Source organism: Artemia franciscana, chromosome 18 (genome assembly GCF_032884065.1).
Source record: "Artemia franciscana chromosome 18, ASM3288406v1, whole genome shotgun sequence".
Taxonomy (NCBI): domain Eukaryota; kingdom Metazoa; phylum Arthropoda; class Branchiopoda; order Anostraca; family Artemiidae; genus Artemia; species Artemia franciscana.
The window spans coordinates 6,267,382-6,287,543 of NC_088880.1; the positions used below are offsets into that span (position 1 = coordinate 6,267,382).

The window sequence follows — 20,162 nt, forward strand, 5'->3', positions numbered from 1 at the left end:
GAGAACGAAGATAAAAAAATGAACATACAATTCAGAACGTCAATAAAATCAAACGGAACTCAGGTTTGTTTCATCGGAGGGGAGGAGGTCTGGTGAGTAAATGAAATCGTTGGTCTGTTCAAGAATTGACAGATCTCATAATTTTAACGAGCTTTCTCACATACTTTCTATTGGGATCAAGGGTAAACTCAGGGATTAAGGGACAGATTCTTATGTCCCCTTCTCCATGGAGGGGGATGATATATTACTTTAATGTCAGAAAACTAAAGTTCGCTGCATATTACATTCCTATGGATCATGCTTATTATGTTTAAGCTGCATGTTGAATGACGAAAAAACACAGAAACTTGTGCCATGATATGTCAGGTTCATATAAAATGTCGGAAGCTGTTTAGAAAAACTGTTCTAAGACCTCTGATTTTAATAGTCTTTTTGGTTGCAATAAACAACTCAGTACTCCTTTCGTTTTCATTACTTCGTAGATGAGCCTCATAATCATTTGTTTTACATGTTAATCAAATGTAATAACATGGTTTCCTTCGCTTTGTTAAAATGAAGATTGATTTTAGTTCGAAACATTTGCCTAAAAATACTTAATACAGATTTTGCCAAAATATATTAAGTAAAAAAAAAAACTGTCGCCACTTTTGACCCCCCTGTTAAGAACATTTAATACCGCTATAAGAGATGGGCTTCCCCAGGGAAAAAAGCTAGGGCAGAACGAAGGTGGACAAATTGGCACCATTCCAAGCTCTTTTGGTTGTACCTTCTTTCGTTCAGTGTGAGGTCACGCGCAGCGCGTGAGGCAAGCACGCAAGAACTTGGGTAATCCAACGACGAATTAAAATTTTCTTCTTTTTATAATAAAGATTTTTCTCTGTCTGCACACCGATTTGTTTTGTTAACGGACAGAACCAAATGTGTGGATACACCTCGTATTTGGAATTTTTGATCTTTTTTCTACCTTCGTCCAACTTTTATTTCCTCGTTTTTCGTTTCTGTTTCAACTTTTATCGATATTTACTTCTTAAGTTCCCATTATTTGTATCTTTATTTTTTTTTCTTATTACTATCATATTTTTGTAGTTTTACTTAGGACGCTTTGTTGCTTATCATGGCAACATATTTGCGACCTAATTTTTTTCCCTAAGCTTCAGTAGGTCTAATTCCTGTTTCTTTTTTGACGCAATTTGTCAATACACAAACATCAATTGTTGAAAAATACAAGAAATGAGCAAAAAAAGCAAATTTCTGCCATCTATGTCGGACCTTAATTTCAAGGGAAGGAGGATTATGTTCATGCTAGGATGCATTATAGCAAGGCGGTATAATTCAGAAACTACCGTTGCAAAACTCCTTAAAACTTTTCTATCACGTAAAGACACAAAATCTAAAGCAAAATTATTTACTCCAAAACTGACATGCATAACATTAAGGTCCGGATAAAAAAAAAAGAGAGAAAAACAAAGAATGAATCATACATATATTTACTTCAAGAATTTATCCGCTTAGCGAAAAAAAGTCTAGTAATGCGAATTTTCGGCTTAACATGACAGACAATAAATCATTTTCATTATTACCACAGAAGCAACGATAAACACTTTGAACATCAAAATTTTCTCGCCTTATAATGGAGATCAAATATTCCACAAAAGAAATGCAAAGACAAGGAAAAATATTTAGTACTTAGTTTCGTGGGATATTGTACATTTTAAATGATCAGTTCACATAAAAAGTACTTGGGCCAGACGCATATGCCGTATTTTTTCCCTGAGGAGGGGGATACCTTAAAAAAATGAGGGTAGGTGGTATTGAAAGTGCACCTGTATACATTCCCAGTCTGCGTTGTAGTAGTGCATTTGATCCTTTAACAATACTTGAGATGGGGACATCTTATAAGATAAAAAGTTCGCATTTGACATTAGCTTGGACATCGGCAAAGTTGGTCCTGATCTTCGTAGCATGGTATAATTCCTGTTTGAATGTAAATTTCTTCTTTTTTAAGAGGTTATTTAGTTCTTACAAGTTGGGAGCTTTTCTTCTTGAATATTTCTTGAAGCTTCCTGAAGCCGTCCTGGCTGAGTGGTTGGCGCGCTGGCGTGGGAATTCTCCGTCCAAGGGGCACGGGTTCAATCCCAGTTGTGACCAGTTATTTAGTTTGGGACGGGGGTCAGTGGCGTGACTCTGTAAGCTCAGCCGGAGTCGATCCAGCTCGACTCTGGAGAAATCTGGGTACCTGGAGAAATCTGAGGAAGGTAAGCAGGAAAAGTGTGTGAAAACACCGGATGGCTGACCCCCAGCCCCCCATTGCACTTCCTGGCAGAAGGACCATGAAACGGAGATCCGCACCGCCGGTTTGGACCTTAAGGGTCTAGTGCCGTCATACTTACTTCTTACTGCTACTACTTACAATGGGGTTTGTAAATACCATAAAAATTAAGTTTTCCCTCAATTGTAAGAACCATTGTTTAACCACAGAGAAACAGAGAGACTACTTGTAAAGAATCTTACAACTCAGAATTTCTTTTTTATTACTGGCTTAAATTTTCCTCAAAAGGTGTTAATACCAATCAGAGTTTCAGAAGAAGGTTTAATGTCTCCTCAGAAATAAGGAATAGTGTGATTGCGTCATAAAATACGGAATACATAAACCAATGAATAAGAGCACTTTTCTCTGTCGCGGAATTATAAGAAAGTAACATCCTTCTTGGTAAAGTCAAAAGAGGCTATTAAATGAAGCTTTTTTGGCAATCGTAATAACCATGGTATGGCTGAAAAATGAATGAAAACATAAAATGGTATGCTCAAGCACTAAAAGCAAATCCACAAAAACAACAAATAATATCAAGAGCATGCCAGCGCATGCCTGACAGACCACACCTGTCAATTTGCAAAGTTCAGTGCCTTCAGTTTCATACAAAATTATTTTCTGCAGTCAAGCAAACAATCATCCTGTAAGTCAATTTCAGCAGAACGAAATCTAAATGGGTTTGTCCGCGACATAACTAATGGGTTTTCAGAAGGGGGGGGGGACTTCGTGCATAATCAAGTTTTATTTTATATTCATTACATTTTATAACCTCTATGAAACTAATCTGGCTTTATTGTTGTAGTAATTCTTCTAAGGAAGAACAGTATTTTGTAAAAAAGTAAAAAAAAAACATAAAAAAATGTTTTTAGAACTTTATGAATATTAAAATAGATTACATGCACCCAACACATCAGCATCACTTGGCTAACATATGCTGTTGTTCTAAGCGTGATGTATACATCTCACACTAACGAACCCAACTCATTTCTTAATAGAAAAGTAGTAATCCACTAGGAAAAATCTAGGCCACGGTATTGCCATCGGAGGTGGACATAACAGCGAGGTTGCATCTTGCACAGTTGCACAACTTCGGAGGTATCAGATACCTCAAAATGACTGGACTTGACAAATAGTTTTGCGCTCAGTGTTGTACATGTATCTCGCATTAGCAGGGAACAAGGGCTAACTGAGAAAAACAGTAGCCCACTAGGAAATAATCAAGGCCAAGGGCTCCTGCTCTGAAACAAATATCAAACAGTTCGTGGTAACGAACCGTAGTAAGGAGCGACGCGGCTCAATAGTAACCAAAACTTTAAAAGTTATGAGCTTAGTATTACCCATCAAAAGTTTATTGTTTTAAAAAGTAGAATTGTAACAAAGAGTCAAACTTTAGCGTAAAGAGCGGTGTGTTGAAGAGGGGACAACCCCTTTCATATAAGGAAAAACTCCTGTTCGTTTTAAGTTTCAATGTCGCTCCTTACTTGCAGTTAAAAAAAACTTGTTTTTTATTTATTTAATCTATATGAAGAGGTTACGACAAGTCGCTTCACTAAATTCCTTAATAAATACTTCTAGAGACACGATTTACACGCAGGGCATATATATATATATATATATATATATATATATATATATATATATATATATATATATATATATATATATATATATATATATATATATATATATATATATTGCAAAAAGAGTATGTGCATACCTCTAGAATTCTTTTGTTGCCCAGCCGTAAAGTTCATTACCAAAACAAGAAGCAGAAACAGAAAAAAAGAACCAAAACAGATATTGCAGATACGTTATTATGACAACCTGGAAACACCTATTGTCTCTTGATTTGGATCGCTATTTAACCATGGCAATATTACAAAATACGATATATAGTTTAAAAACGCTTAAGTGGATCAGAGAAAAAACGTTCTTAGTCCCAGTGCCTCTGTCCCCGCTCCCGAAGTCTAAATTTAAGGTTCACAACTTTAGCCTCTCTAGTTTATAACAGGTTCTCAACTTTTAGAGGGTTTTTTAGTTAATATTGGTGATATGGGGCAAGACACTCTCCTAGATTAGAATACCACTTGGTTTCCCCAGCCTAAAGTTTGTTCCTTAAATTACCAGCGACATCAAAATAAATACAATATTTACGCCCTTCCCTCCCTCTGAACCCCTTTTAGGCCTATTCTTTTGGTTGTTTCAAATTTATGAAATTTCTAAAGCAGTAGCACTTTTTTGTCAGCCACACTAAACAGTGAAAATAAATAAACAATGCTATTCAGTAAAATTTGCAAAGCTCTTCCTCAGTATAAATTCAACATGATCTGTTGATTCCCATTAAAAGTCCAGTTTGAAAGGAAAGCAGCTCCTTCTTAAGCTGTTTGTTGTGCCACAAGTTTTTAGCTTATTTTTCACTGATTTCTGTTCGCATTCCTCTTTTTTTAATTTAGCATCCACTACTACCCAAACTGAAAAGCTGCATTTAGAGGAGGCCTTTTTTCATTAGAATTGAATCCCAGATTTTTTTTTTATGATATGCTGAATAGAACTGACCAGACCTGATTGAAAGCTTCCACTGAACTAGTTCAAAAAATCAGACTTTATTTTTACTGTCCTTAGTACTTAAGTACTAAAAGAGCAATGGATTGTTAGTAAAAACCAAACAGTGCAAAAACACATTAGACTGAGCATGCCTTTTATGGTTAGTAATTTCTGGACAATTTTAAACTACCGTCGCAGAGTGGCTCGTCTTCAGTGAAGACTTTGGCTTCTTTTTTATTACCGACTTCAACACTGGTAAGGACGGTGCAGCAGAATTGGCAGTTAAATTATATACATCTTTCACCGGGTAAGATCCTAACAAGTCCGTGGCTTGTGGATACTCAGCATAAGTTAAGTCTTGGGGCACAACATCAATGTATGCATTTACATCTGTTGAATAAGCTGAAGTATTCACAAAAGGATAAGCCTTTTCTTTAAGGCTAATTGATTTAGTAGAATTTGTTTTAGGCGAAGGCAGAGCGTGATATGGATATTCGTCAAGCCAAGACGTTTGAAGTACTGACGTTTCTGTTGATCCGATGTCACTTTTTGGAATCTGAGGAACTGAATATACTTCGCTTTTCACATCGCAGCTAGTCTTTTTACGAACTCTTTGCAAAAATTTATTCTCATTAGGCGACGCTGCCTGCAATAAGTCGTGCTGCTCATGAGATAAATTTTTGGGAATATCAATCACATTATTAAACACTGTTTCTACTTGAGGACGGCTTTTTAATAAGGGATTATCAACCCAATCAAATTGACTAGTATCACTTTCACCGAGATTATCACTGGACATTGAGACTTCACCACCATGTTCTGGAGGTGGAATATAACCCGTAAAATATTCATAGCCACACGTGGGAATTTGACTTAGTACATCCTGCTTTTCAATAATCCGTGGCTGATCAGCAGGAAATACATAGTCCTGTGGCACAACAGACCAATTGCCACCTAGAGTCCACAATTCAAACGGCATGTCCATTGTATCATAGCCTGACTTCACAGTTATATCTTCTTGGACTTCTTCATTATTTTCGTTTAGTTCTTTGGCTGGACTTTCAGTTGGCGACACGCTTTCAGATTTTTTCTGGATACTATCCAACTGCGTTTCAGATAAATTAATATCTGCACTACAATCCAAAGAATATTGATCAACTAAGGGATCATAGGCTAACGGTGACCCTGTAGGCGTGAGGGAACGGTCAGAAGAACTGTCAGAATCATCACTACTAGTATCACCGTCAAGCGAGTTCATATTTAATACAATAGTTTTTCGTTCTAAATTGACAGACGTATCAGCACCGCGAATTGGCAAAGGTGGATCACCGTCAATTGGAGGAGATGCCAATGAAAGGGAAATACACCGAACTCGGTCTGTGAATTTTCGCACTAAATTTGCACATTGACCAGTCACGTTTTCGACGAAAAGGTGAGCTGAGCTTTTAGACTTTTGGACGCTAACAGAATTGCCTTTTTTAATCCATGGCATGTTCCAACTCTCATTGCTTCTCTTCAATCACAATCTAAGGGTTTACATTAATTGTGATGATTACGAGGCACTACGATTTGGCTGAAAAATATACCACTTTGTACAAGAAAACGGTCAAATTAACTTTTAAGAAAAAAGTTAGAGGCGGCTCATCCAGTTCTCTTGAAATTTATGAGCAGTTACTTTTTGAGATAGTTATTTCCAACAGTTTCGAAACAAGGATTTCAAATGGAGGAATAGTGGTGAGCCTAAAATTTTGTTGTCTTTTGATTTTTTTTGTAATAAATTCTTGTAAATGTATTTGAAAACTGCATCCATACCAAGGCAAGGGAAGGGTGTTTTGTTGACCGCCTCCCTTCTTGTTTCTTCTATTTTTCCACAAAATATTTAGGGATGGAGCGCAAAAAGTCACGTCATTATTTGGAGCCGCTCATACAATTGAAACTACACCCATGCCAAAGCAAGGGAAGGGTGTTTTGTTGACCGCCTCCCTTCTTGTTTTTTCTTTTTTTTACACATAATATTTAGGGATCGAGCGAAAAAATTTACGTTTGAAACTGCACCTATACTAAGGCAAGGGGAGGGTGTTTTGTTGACCCCCTACTTTCTCGTTTTTTTTTTCTACTTTTCCACAAAGTATTTAGGGATCGAGCGCAAAAAGTTACGTCATTATTTGGAGCCACTCATACAATTGAAACTGTTGCTCTATAGGGGGTTAAAACGTGGACGTGACCATAGACTCACAATTGACAGACTTTGAGGCAGGGGGAAGGGGGTAAGATGATTTTTCCTAGGTGGATAGTAAAAAAAAAGTTAATTTCTAGAATACATTTTTCAATTTTTCGACTGATGTGTCAGTATCAGGGCAAGATGCCCCGACATTTGTGCAAAGTGTACATTTAAATATAAAAAGTTATTATGTTCAAAGCCGTATCCAGGGGGTAGAGGGTTTACCCCCCCCCCCAAATGTTTTGTCCAACTCGTAAAAACTTAATAAGAGAAATACTTTAAAAACAGGTTGCTAAATTACTTCTTTTCGGCCAACCATCTATGGCCTAGAGAAAAATAGGTCGTCCCCAAATGTTGTGGGAGGAGACTAAAGGAAAGACTTAATGGAAATTTGAACTCCTAGGGGGGGGGGGGGTGGAAAGCAGGAAGATTTGAATACATTGGGACGGAGGAGGAGCATACATAGTTGACCACAGGTGGCTTGGTGCTGCAGTTAGTTGTTAATAGCAGCAGTAGCAAAACGAACTTGAGCATTTACCACTATCACACTATTTGGGAAGTATATCCGTCTTAATCCCTCCTAAGCACAGACCAAGAACGTTTTTGTTACTAACACCAATAATCTAAAAACATTAAAAGAAAAAGAATCCAATAATGACAAACCAAAAAAAAAAAAAAAAAATCTAACTGATGCATCGAAACTTCATAGTCAAAATTTTATAGCACCTTGTCTAGTTATCATTCTTATATCTATGACAAAAAAGGCTGAGAAGGGGTTTGTTGCTTATGTATTAAATTCTGGTCACTTTTTCAATATAAAAACAGCCCACAATCATTTCCACCCATCACGAATCTTCTAAACACTACTGGAGTCCTAACCACTGACCAAGAAAAACTTTGTCTAATCAAGTTCTTTCATTTATCCAATAATACAAGAACAATACCAAATAGTGCCTCGTTATCACACAAAGATGTCGACCCAATAAAAAACATTTCACACTTCACTAATCATAATAGATATCTTTTTCACTCCATAGTTTCTGCAGGAAGTATAAAACTCTTGGACGGAGAAAGGCACGAGCCGTCCTAAAGATAGAAAGAATTGCGCGAGCCTCCGCCAGAAGCCACGGACTAAGTATTTATAGCCTTGGTCTCTATCTCATCGTCTCTCAGTAGTCAAGTCAGTCAGGTTGACGAAATGAAAATAAATTGAAGTTTAGTCAGATAATGCGCTTTTAAAATATGTGACATTAATCACAGGTGAATGTTGCAATGATTCGGGTTTCGTATGGTGTTCTGAATGAGGGGGTCCTATGCTTGAACAAATGTCTTTTAGACAGAAATATATAAGTTACTACATATTGAAGCATATTTTCTTTAATATGTGCAAGCATTTTTTGGGGGCTGAGGAGGGAGGATAAAAACAATGAGGGGATTTGAATAAGAAGTACCGACAAATTCGGGATATTTTGGGATTTCTGGGAGGAGCAGACATAGCCCCCCCCCCCTCCACCCTCAGCATACGTCCCTGATTTAGACAATATTTTTAGAAAGATATCCAAACTTTTTAAACTAATAAAAAATGAAACACGTCATACATAAAACAATCAGAGTAAAAATTAAAGAATTTAGTAATATGATGACTACACAAGCAGTGGGTCTTCGCCAGTTTTTTTTGGAGGAAAGGGGTTCTGCGTGGGATTGACTCCTCATGCAGTCTTTAAAATTCGTGTTTTTTCTTTCTATCCTCTGTCCGAAGTTCCAGGAAAGACCTTTGATTATGATATAAACGATAATCAATGTCAAACCTAAGCACAGGGACCCCCTCCTTAAACGTCTTAAATAAAAACGAAAGAAAAGTGTTTGGCCCTAAAGGCGTACTTTTCTAATGCACAAGACTATCAAAGCAGCAGAAAAACTTACACTCCCCCTAAAATTTTTGTTCCACATGATTATGCAGAAAATCATCCCTCAAATGAAAAAATATTAAGATTTGCATAGCAATAAGCTATGCCACAACTACAACAAAATAATGCAAATTGAAAACTAACACTCAAAAGTTTTCTTAAAACAAAAAAGTTAAAAATAAACAACACAAAAACCTACACTATGCTTCTATTAAGTTTTATATTGTCAATCTACATGAAATAGCCTTTCAAAACATGCAGAAGGTTTGGTGATATAGATAGGTAGCAGAAGATGACTAAGGAGAAGTTAGTGGGATTGAATTTTGGTAATCAAACATACACTTTAGCGACAAGACCAAACCTTTGAACGAACATGCTAGGGACAATCACTTGAGCATCAACCTTCAAAACTTCTTTAAGTCGTCTCTGACGTCGTAAGGCATAACTGGTGAATCTCTCATCACTAGCAGGGGATACCCAAAACCGAGATGTCTTCCCATCTTCAGGAGCACCAAATGTAGAAGTCTTCCCATCTTCTCCAGTTCCAAATCGCGAAGACTTCCCATTGTCTGTGACTTCATTCGCCCCTTTCTGATGAACATCAGCTAATGTAGATTCTCTGCGACTATATTTTCGAATCAGACGACTGGTAGATTCTCGAGCTGACGCAAGGAAACCTGAACCTTCTTTGATGATGGATGTATTTCGTGATGTTTTTAGTTCATCTTTCAAATATTTGTCTTCAAGTGGGAGAAAATTCTTTCGACTAAATCGACGACGAAACATGGAAAGTGATCCGTCTGTTTCTCGGTCCACGACCGGAGTTTTTTCTGGATCACCAAAATCTCGACTGAAGTCATATTTTCGTGTAGGCACTTTTGATTCGCTTTCTTCAATAGGATTTAATTTATCATTTAAAAATGAATACCTCTTATAACGGTAGTTAGAATTCAACGAAGAGTCATTGTCCCGGGGCCTATATCGAACAGAACCTTCGCCGACAGTGCTTGAACTATACGATTTAGTCAAGCTATATCCAGAGCTAATACCCAGAGTAGCTGAAGGTTTATCACGAAATGACACAGAACGATTCAAACCAGACGAGTAACTTGTGCCACCACCGTAATTGGAGCTATAAGAGCTGCACAATAAACTGGAGCTTCCCAATCCATGATTACTACTCAAATAAGATGGAGAATAGCCAGTTGTATTCGAGCTAGTATAGCTAGAATCTGAGGCAAGTCCTTTAGAATAGCTACCAATACCTGTTGAGGTATAACTTTTGGCTAGTGCATATCCACGAGATGGTACTGAGCTGCTATACGATGCACTTTGACTTGAGGTGGCACTTTTTGAGGTAGGAGATTGTTCAAGATTTAAGTCTCGAGCCACTGATCGCTTTTCACTAGGCCGTAGTAAGTTTTCTATTTTTGTTGAAATTTCTGCAGCCAAATTATCAATAAAATTTTTGGACCTTGTTCTAGTTCGATAGGCATATTGAGTTCGAGGTTTATAGTCACTTACTTCATCCATTTCACAAGAACTATAAAGTTACAACTATTCAGTCTTTTCACTAGCTAAGGACCAACTTGTTGAGTGGACAAGAACCGTATTCTTTTTCTAATATTAACAAATATATTAGTAGCAATCATGGCTGTATTCAGGGAGGAGGTTACCAGGTTTGAACCCTCACCCCTAAATATTTCTCCGAGTCGTAAAATGATTACAAAAATACAAGTATAAAAAGACTATTTCTCCTAATAAAAAAAAGAAAATATTTCTCCGACTCATAAATTAGTCTTAAAAATCAAGGTAAAGACCACTGACCTCCCCCCCCTCCAACAACAACAACAATAAATACTGGATATGGCCTGACAGCAGCCGTACAGTAATAGATTATGGGATTAGAATAATCTTACTTGCGCCACAGTCAACGGAGGGGGTTCAGACATTAGACTCCTCCCCCAAAAACTGATACACAGTGATATTTTACTTCATTTTTTCCTGATCTGATGTCACTACTTCCTATCTGTTCCTGCATTTTAAAGAAGAAATCTTAGCCAGTATCGGAAGAATCAGAACAAAAATTTCAAAATTTAACATCGTATCATCGTAACATCGTTGATTACTTTACAAACACGGATTCAAGATCGCATCATATAACTGGCATGTTATTTTGCATAGATATTTCAGTAAATATTTCTTGATATTCTTGTTTTAATTTTGCCTTTTAATATAACCATATATGATTTTATGTTTTGGGCTGCCGTATCCAAAATGGTTAAAAATGATACTTTTAGATATTTCGATAAACCTTTCTTGATATTCTTTTTTTGATTTTAGCTTTTAATATAACCATATATGATTTTATATTGACAGTGTATTTAGTGATGCTTTTGGCTGCCGTATCCAAAAGGGTTAAAAAATGATATTTTTAGATACTTAGGTAAATCTTTCTTGATATTCTTTTTTTTGATTTTAGCTTTTGATATAACCATATATGATTTTATATTGACAGCGTATTTGGAGATGCTTTGGGCTGCCGTATCATTATGGCAAGATTAGATAGGAGACTCAAACCGCCGAAACCCATAGTTTCTTCAACCACACTGACAGAAAAAAATAAAATGACAGAAAAAAACCCAGAAAGAATAAAACTGTTAAATGATTTGATAAAACAGTGAAAACAAGAATACTTTTTGCGTAAATAATCGTAAAAATTCAAATAATTGGGCTTTGCATCCAGAAGCCTTTAAGGGAGAAAACACCAAAATAAAAATAGAATGCTAAGCTTAAACAAAATACAAATAAAAGTGAGGAAAAGAAAAAAAAGCTATACGAAATCAAAATGAAAACATTTTGTTTGTCAGTTGCAGTACGTCTAGTTTTTGTTCTCACTTATCTTTGCGCTTACTTTAAGCCAAGTATTGGGTATTTTTATTTTTTATTTTTTTTCTTTGGGGGGGGGGGTCTTTTCCACGTTGATAAGGAATTCTATATGCTAATCCAAAATATTCGGAATTCTACTATTGTTAGTGCATTTGTCTCTTTTCCGCTGTCTTATTAAAAAAATTCTATATTTCCATTTCATTTCAGCTGTAAACCCATGTAGGCTGGTTACATGTGTCTGACATATCCCGACTGATAGCATATCGACTTTTTCTGATGGAATATTTCTTGTAGTGGTGCTACACAGGGGTCTTTTTTGAAATTTACAGTTGATAATTACGACCTACCCCTCCTCCTCAGTTGTTTTATAGATATTGCGTTGGTATTGGACTATTTTACATGGTGCTGGACAATCAAGTAAGGTTATACCCAAATTCCATTGCAAGGCCCTACTGGTTTCAACAAAGGTATCAGATCTCTTTCAATATTCATTCTTTTTCCTTTTTTTTATTTTTTTCTTTTTGTCAAGTTTTGACAGTAGGCTCAAAGATGTGTAAACACGACAAGAAATTAGGAACCCCTGCTCTAATTTAACTGCTTTCTGTTTCCACCCTTTTGTCAGGATGAAAGCCAATATAAACACCCTGAATGCATTCCAATTTATGTACATCTTTATACCAAATATTTAAAGCGGAAGAAAAGATTATCTAAACACATAAAGAAGAATTGAATTTTGCCGTAGGATCTGAGATGGCTAGGCCACGTTCTACGGATGAAGGATGACAGATTACCGAAGATTGTCCTTTTTGGCCAACCGTCTAGGGCTACACGGAAAGCAGGTCGTCCTTGTCTGGGTTGGGAGGATGTCATAAATAAAGATTTAAAGGAAATGGGAACTTCCTGGGAGGGTGTAAAGAGGGAGGCTTTAAATAGATTAGGTTGGAGGAGGAGCGTGCGTGGCTGTGTTGGCCTCAGGCGGCTTGGTGCTGCAGTGAGTTATTAGTAGTAGTAGTAGGATCTTTCACACTAGCATAACTCGCATTCTATGCATTACGTAATGGTCAAATTTTATCCGTAACGTAGGCACAATCAGAATTTTACGTCACGTACGCTTATATTATGTTACGGGGAAGCCAATGTAGCAGCAACAAAATTTAATTTCCGGACTAGTAATTAATAAGTTTCTATTGGTCAAACGCGTCAAACCCCAAACAACTACAACAACATTAATAAGTTTTGGAAAGGAATAGAGAAACTAAAAAGCCTTTGACAATTAAAAAGGGTTTGAATTTACATTTTTAATTTATTAGGCTATGATAATTTTAGACGATGGTTATGATGGTTTTATGGAATTTTAAGGTTGCTTGAGTGAAAGTCGCTTAACGATATTTATATTGTTCATTATTTTTTTCTAATTGAGACTTCCTGAACCCAATCAGACCAAGGCTAATTTTTTTATAGATATATTTTATCATGCAATAGTTCTGGAAGAATTTTTTAAAAGATGGCTGGTATATCAAATGAATCTAGCTATGAACCTTGCTTTGGCAGTTTCATCCATTAGGCCTATCCGTTTTAAGGATCTGTTTCTTAACAGCTCATTTCCTTTAATTCAAGATTTAAAAACTCTTGGCTTAGAATGAATGATTAGCATCAAAAACTTAAAATAAATTTTAAGGCTTATAATAATTTCAGTTGTCTCTTAGAAGGCTTTCAAATTTTCAAACTGTAGTGAAGGTGAAGAAATTAATTTTCCTGATTTCATAAAAAAAACTCTTAAAAAAACGATTTTCTATTTGAAGGGGGAGCGGTATTATGCGAATCACATCGTCGGAGCATTGTTAAATTTCATTTACTTCCCTTCAGCTTTTGGCCAAAGATTCTACTTGCAAATCAAACTACTTTTCTGTTTCCTCACGATAATAGCCAGTATAAACATACCGAGAGTTCTCTCCGTTTTTCGGACGCGAATAAACCAAACATTTAAACTGGAAGCCAAGTGAGCATCCAAAGTCAAAATAAAATAACATACGAATTTGAGCTTGGGAGAGAAGTAAATTTTAATTTACCGTGTTGAACGAAAGCTGACGGTACGGCAGATCAGGCTTTAAGGGAATAGTAAAGAAATGCCTAGAATAGCCGACAAATTACGTCAAGAAAATAAGAAGTCAGAGCAAGCATTGTAAACATCTCTTCTGATGTCAGGTGGGAAGCAAAATGGTGACATGAATCGAGCTTTGAATCGGGATTAATCCAAAACATGGAATAATATCAAAACGCGGTTAAATTATACCGAGAATATGAAAATTTATTACAAAAGCCGCAAAAACCTCCTTATTGGATGGAAAGGGAGAATAGGCATGGTTTGAGATTTGAACAGGAATTATTCAGGACCACGAAAGTGCCAAAAATTAAAAAAGAATAAAACGAAAATTTAAGAGGTTGTAGTCAAAATAAAAATTTCTTTTTTATGGGGGGGGGGATACAGCATAGATGAAGCTTTAAATCGGTATTAATGTTCGTCTACCTCATCGTGTTGAAAAATGTTTTATAACTGTGATTTTTTTTTCAAACACAACCAAAGGATTAACTCGATACTCAAAAACATCACGAATGAACCTTACACTCCTTATTTATCAAATAGCTTTTTTTCGTATTTTAGTCGACCACCAGACTCTATTACATTAATTTTAAATGTTCCAAAAAACGTTAACCGATAAAAGAGCATTTAGGGCCTCTTTCCCCATAATCTAGAGTTTTTTTCTGATTTCCCTCAAAATTTGGTAAATTTCCAGATCTTCACCAACTGTTGTTGTTTTTTCGCCATTCATTATATTCTTCCACATTATTGGCCTTGTACTGTTGTTCTTTTTGTCTGATTAGGCCTATTTTTTTCTATTAATTGTACAAGTTCAACATTACGAGCCCGAGTTTTATCATATGGGGGGGTGGTTGATTGAATCGATTAAACTAAGTGATAGGCTACTAAATTTGGAATCCAGTTTCATAAAAACATTTACCAGTAAAATCAATTGCGAGTATCAAGTGACCACCAACATCAGCTTTCTAAAAAGAGGAGCAAATGCATCAGAAAGAATTTTCACAGACGCATAAGTTTAGAGTAAAACTTTTTTTTCACGTTTTCTTGAATTTACTGATCTTTATGCAATGTACTTCGAACCATTTTAATAAGATCCATTTTTATCTACCTTCTCGTGTGAGTGCCTCAGTGTTGGGAGGGGGCATTAGGGAATTCCTCTTGTCCCTCTGTTTACAGGTAGGATGAGTATCCCTAAGGCTTTTCTGGGAGGAGGGGATGTTTTAAAGTTTTACACAGAAAAATACGGGAATTTTTTTATTATCAATATAGCCCTGTGGAACTCAAAACCCTGTGGAAGTAGTGGATTAATGCTCAGTTTGAGGCCCATGGATGGATCTCCGCTGCCGCAAAGTTGGGTCATAGGCTTGATACTCTAAAAGAAACATTGGTTCCTCTAAAAAGACCTAGAAACTGAAACGTCGAGTCGACTCCCTATACACCACTAATGACTCTTTGGAGTCTTAATCTGTTTTTATCCTTTTAGTTAGGTGATTTTGACCCTTAAATGCTGACGAACTCTCTCCCTGGTTATGAGCACCCACCATACTAATGACTAACGATTTGAATAAAATCAACGCAATACATTTCAATTTACTGGCTATAAATTTTATATTATATTTTGTTTATAGTATTTTATAATATACATTCCCCATTCTAGCATTTATTGCAATTCATTCGACTATAGCAAAAACCTGCGCATTTTTGGTAAAAGTGTAATGGGAATACAATTAAAACAGTATTTAAAAAGGCATTATTCTTTATGAAGTCAATACTTTTAAGAAAACATTATTGCCATGAAAACCCAAGGACAAACTTAGAAGAAAAGAGACTGGAGCTCTAATATGCTGTTTAAATAAGCTTTTTTCGTTACAAAGGTGGATTCGAGCCATGGCAGTCATGATGGTAGGCTGTTAATCAAAACGATAAACAACCTTGGTAAGCACATTAAAAACCTTTAAGCGGTGCATCTTTATCCATAGGTACAGACAAATTCGACGTCTGGGGGAGGGGATTAAAACCACAAGATGGAAATCTAAAGGCTAAATAGTATTTTTTTTTTTTCGTGGGACATACGGGTATTCGATTGTTATTCTGCTTCTAAGGTTATTCAAGGTAAAATCTACCCACGAAGAAAAGACGCATAGAGATAGCTGAAAATAACGCAATATCGGGTATATAAACTTTTTCAAAAGTCTTCATCCAGCTTCAAGTAGGCACGGAAGAGATATCTTCAGACATGTAGACCCACCCCCCCCCCCACCCCCAAAAGACAAAATTTCGATATCTATTGACAATTACAATAATTACTTTTACTTTTAGAACAATTTACCAAAGTTTAGTATCTTTTGAAGTTATGCAAAACTCCAAAAGCTTCTCTAATTCTGGTCATAAATATATATATATATATATATATATATATATATATATATATATATATATATATATATATATATATATATATATATATATATGTATATATATATATATATATATATATATATATATATATATATATATATATAGTGTCGTATACTGTAAGTAAGACTATAAGTAATAGGGTACTATAAAAATACTACAGTATATAGAATATTAGATATAGATTATACTGTTTCGTTATTTTTCAAAACTATTTGGGGGGATCATATTAAAAACTATGAACATTATATGGCAAGAAAAAGAGGGATAGCCGAAACGAGTAAAAATTGAGCTAGGTAAGTATTACCTAGTTATATTTTTTCGTATTTTTAAATATGTTTCCTATATTTAAAATCTTCATATTTTCGGGAATGTGACGCACCTAAAAAAAAATTCAAGATTTTTTTTTTCCTTTGCAACCCGACTAATATAGACATTACCCCTGACTAATATAAACATTACCCCCGACTAATATAGACATTACCCCAGACTAATATAGACATTACAACCGACTAATATAGACATTAGCCCTGACTAATATAGACAATACCCCTGACTAATATAGACATTATCCCCGACTAATATAGACATTACCCCCGACTAAATTATTTCTTACACTTTTAAAATAAATTAATAAAGTTCGAAATTTTACCAAGTTAGACCCTATTCCAAAGAATCCCTTGATTCAAACCATTTCTTTATACTTAACTTGTTTTTTGTCTACATTTATAATTCTCTAAAGTTTGTAACTTCCAATCTTCTCAATGACGGTTCTAGCCTCTCTTGAGCCCAGGGAAAAATCTTGATTGACGCCCTCTCCTTGTCTGCCAAAAATTGTTAGGCCAAATTTTAACAAAATTTTCATTCATTAACAAAATTTGAATGCAAAATATAACAAAGAACATTAAAATTAATTAAATTATGTCCAATTACTTTTAATTCAAGGTATGGTGATGAAGATTTATGAAAAAGGAAAATTTAGCATCAAATCTCGTATACTTACTGCCGGCTCGCCCTCTACTTTATTTTTTAAAAATCACAAAATGATTATAACCGGTTATATTATTTATATGAAAATTTTGGGCCCTAAAATTTCTGCGTCCGGGGCAAGTGTCCCCTCTGTTCCCCCCTAAAACTGCCTCTGCGCCTTTTGAATTACAACAATCAAGTTTAGTAGAAAATTAGGCAGTTAGGCTAAATTCATGAATTCTGATATATCGTCAAAACGTATTTTTCAAAACTAAAACAGCTGATTGTTAAAAGAATAACTGATAAAACCTACAAACTTGTGAAATAAATAGCTATCCTTCCACTGTCACCATGGACACAATCAAAAGAATTATTAAATTAAATATAAATTACAGATTATCCACCAATAAACACCTCTTGTCCACTCAAAAGAACATTAAAATTAATGAACACAAAGAACATTAAAATTAATTAAATTATGTCCAATCACTTTTAATTCAAGGTATGGTGATGAAGATTTATGAAAAAGGAAAATTTAGCATTAAATTTCGTATACTTACTGCCGGCTCGCCCTCTACTTTATTTTTTAAAAATCACAAAATGATTATAACCGGTTATATTATTTATATGAAAATTTTGGGCCCTAAAATTTCTGCGTCCGGGGCAAGTGTCCCCTCTGTTCCCCCCTAAAACTGCCTCTGCGCCTTTTGAATTACCACAATCAAGTTTAGTAGAAAATTAGGCAGTTATTAGACTAAATTCATGAATTCTTATATATCGTCAAAACGTATTTTTCAAAACTAAAACAGCTGATTGTTAAAAGAATAACTGATAAAACCTACAAACTTGTGAAATAAATAGCTATCCTTCCACTGTCACCATGGACACAATCAAAAAGAATTATTAAATTACATATAAATTAGAGATTATCCACCAATAAACACCTCTTGTCCACTCAAAACTGGGCCTCGGGAATCCCGCTCCAAATCGAAGTGTGCGGGAAAAAATATTTACGGGCCACGATCCAAGCTTTGATAGAACACTGAGATCGTGCACTAACCGACTAGACCAAATTAGAATTTGATGTGTTGACCGAGGGAAGAAATGTCACAGTATCTCGGTTTTAGAATTGAGCTCAATCATAGAAAACTTTGCATCTTCTGGCAAAAAGAAAGCTACCCATTAAGAAACTTGTTAAACTGACAGTATATTAAACAATAAATTAAGACAGAAAAACGGGTTTAATTTAATCAGACAAACAAAAACGAAACAAAAAAAGAAGTTGTTGCAAAAAAAAGTTGTATTTAATTGTTTTGTTTATAGTTTTTTTTCTCTCTTTCCTTCTCCCGTGTGTTCGTCGTTTTTTAGATGGTTTTATTTTAAGAAACTGTTTTTTCTTCTTTAAAGACTTTTTTCCGTTGAGATAGGCTCCCGGACGTGGAGTCGAAATATTCAGATTTTTTATTTAAAATTAATTAATGTATTAATATTATTAAACATTAATTTTTTTACTTCTAATGTTTTTTCTGTACTTTTTTTCGTCCTTAACGACTTTTTTCGTTGAGAAGGGGTGCAGGACATGGAGCCAAAACATTCAATTTTTTTATTAATTAATGTTTTATTGTTATTAAACATTGATTACTAAAAATGTCTTTTTATTAATTAATCTCGGACATGGAGCCGAAATATTCAGATTTTTTATTAATTAATGCATGCATAAAAAAAACTGTTTTTTCTTCTACTCTTTTTCTTCTTCAAATACTTTTTTCCGTTGAAAAAGGATCCCAGACGTGAAGCCCAAGCATTCAGATTTTTTATTAAATAATGAATGCTATTATTATTTTATTTTGTCTTTTGTTCCACTGCTTCATTTAATCAAAACCCATTTTCTCCTTAATTTTTCGTAAATAGTGTGGTCTAAGAAATTATTTATATTAAATAGTAAGTCGTACGAACAACGTGATTCGATTCCACTATCTCGTGCTAAACGAAAAGAAAGGTTAAGATGGCTAGGTTAAGTTTTACGGATGAAGGACGACAAATTGCCAGAGACTGGGCTTTAACCTTCCATTCAGGGCCGAAGAAAGGAGACGGTTCCAGAACCAAGGGGGTAGAGGTTATACGAAAGGAATTAAGAGGATTGTAGAGCTTCGTAGGAGGGGGGGCAGAGTCAACCTTTGAATATGTCCGGGGGGAGAAACGTTCACAGCTCAGCCGGTCTGGTACCGCTGTAACAAATCTTATAACGAATGAGTCGTGGGTTAGTTAAATGTTTTTGTGAATTGGATGGAACGGTTCGAAAAACGATATAGACTATATTATGCGAATGACACCAGATTCATTTAATAAAAGTAAAATAAAAAAAAAAAACAGCAAAATCATAAAAAAAAAAATTCTTATCAGCCCAAGTGCAAATACCCAAAGTTTTAGAAATCATATTATTTTATTCTCTTTCTCTCTCTTTCTTTTAAGTGGACATGTCTCGTGGTCAAAATAAAGCAAAATAAAAACGGCATTATATTTACCCGTAGCCCAAAAGTTATGGCCCAGAGCACTTTTTTGGGGGTTCACCCATCCACCTCACCCCCCTCGGATAAGTTCTCAGACTCAGCTCATACAGATTTAACCAATATGCATCTGCTATTATATAGGCAATATTATTTGATTTAAAACACTAAGAAACATCCATAAAGTTATGTTTTTAGTAAAACTTATTTGTATGGCAGAAGATGCTTACTAGTTAGTTCGTCCTTTTATAAAGAACCTAACACTCCCCTGTTAATGGCATCCATTTCATCATAGATA

At 35.3% G+C, this 20,162-nt stretch overlaps 1 protein-coding gene across 10 annotated transcripts in view; it reads right to left on the bottom strand.

Moving 5' to 3' along the window:
* The window catches only part of LOC136038541 (dual specificity protein kinase CLK2-like), a 60,943-nt gene extending 42,526 nt beyond the window's left edge, over window positions 1-18,417 (bottom strand). Inside the window, exons 1-2 of one of the 10 annotated variants that reach the window (XM_065721676.1) lie at window positions 18,302-18,417; window positions 9,386-10,560 (exon numbers count right to left, since the gene is read on the bottom strand). In XM_065721676.1, the coding sequence (XP_065577748.1) occupies window positions 9,386-10,516 (1,131 nt within the window). In that variant the 5' untranslated portion in view covers window positions 10,517-10,560; window positions 18,302-18,417. Of the gene's footprint in view, window positions 1-5,045; window positions 6,429-8,020; window positions 8,247-9,385; window positions 10,604-18,269 lie in introns of those variants that run through there. The other 9 variants (XM_065721677.1, XM_065721674.1, XM_065721675.1 and 6 more) reach the window with 9 other exon arrangements.
* Between the last annotated feature and the right edge of the window lie 1,745 nt (window positions 18,418-20,162).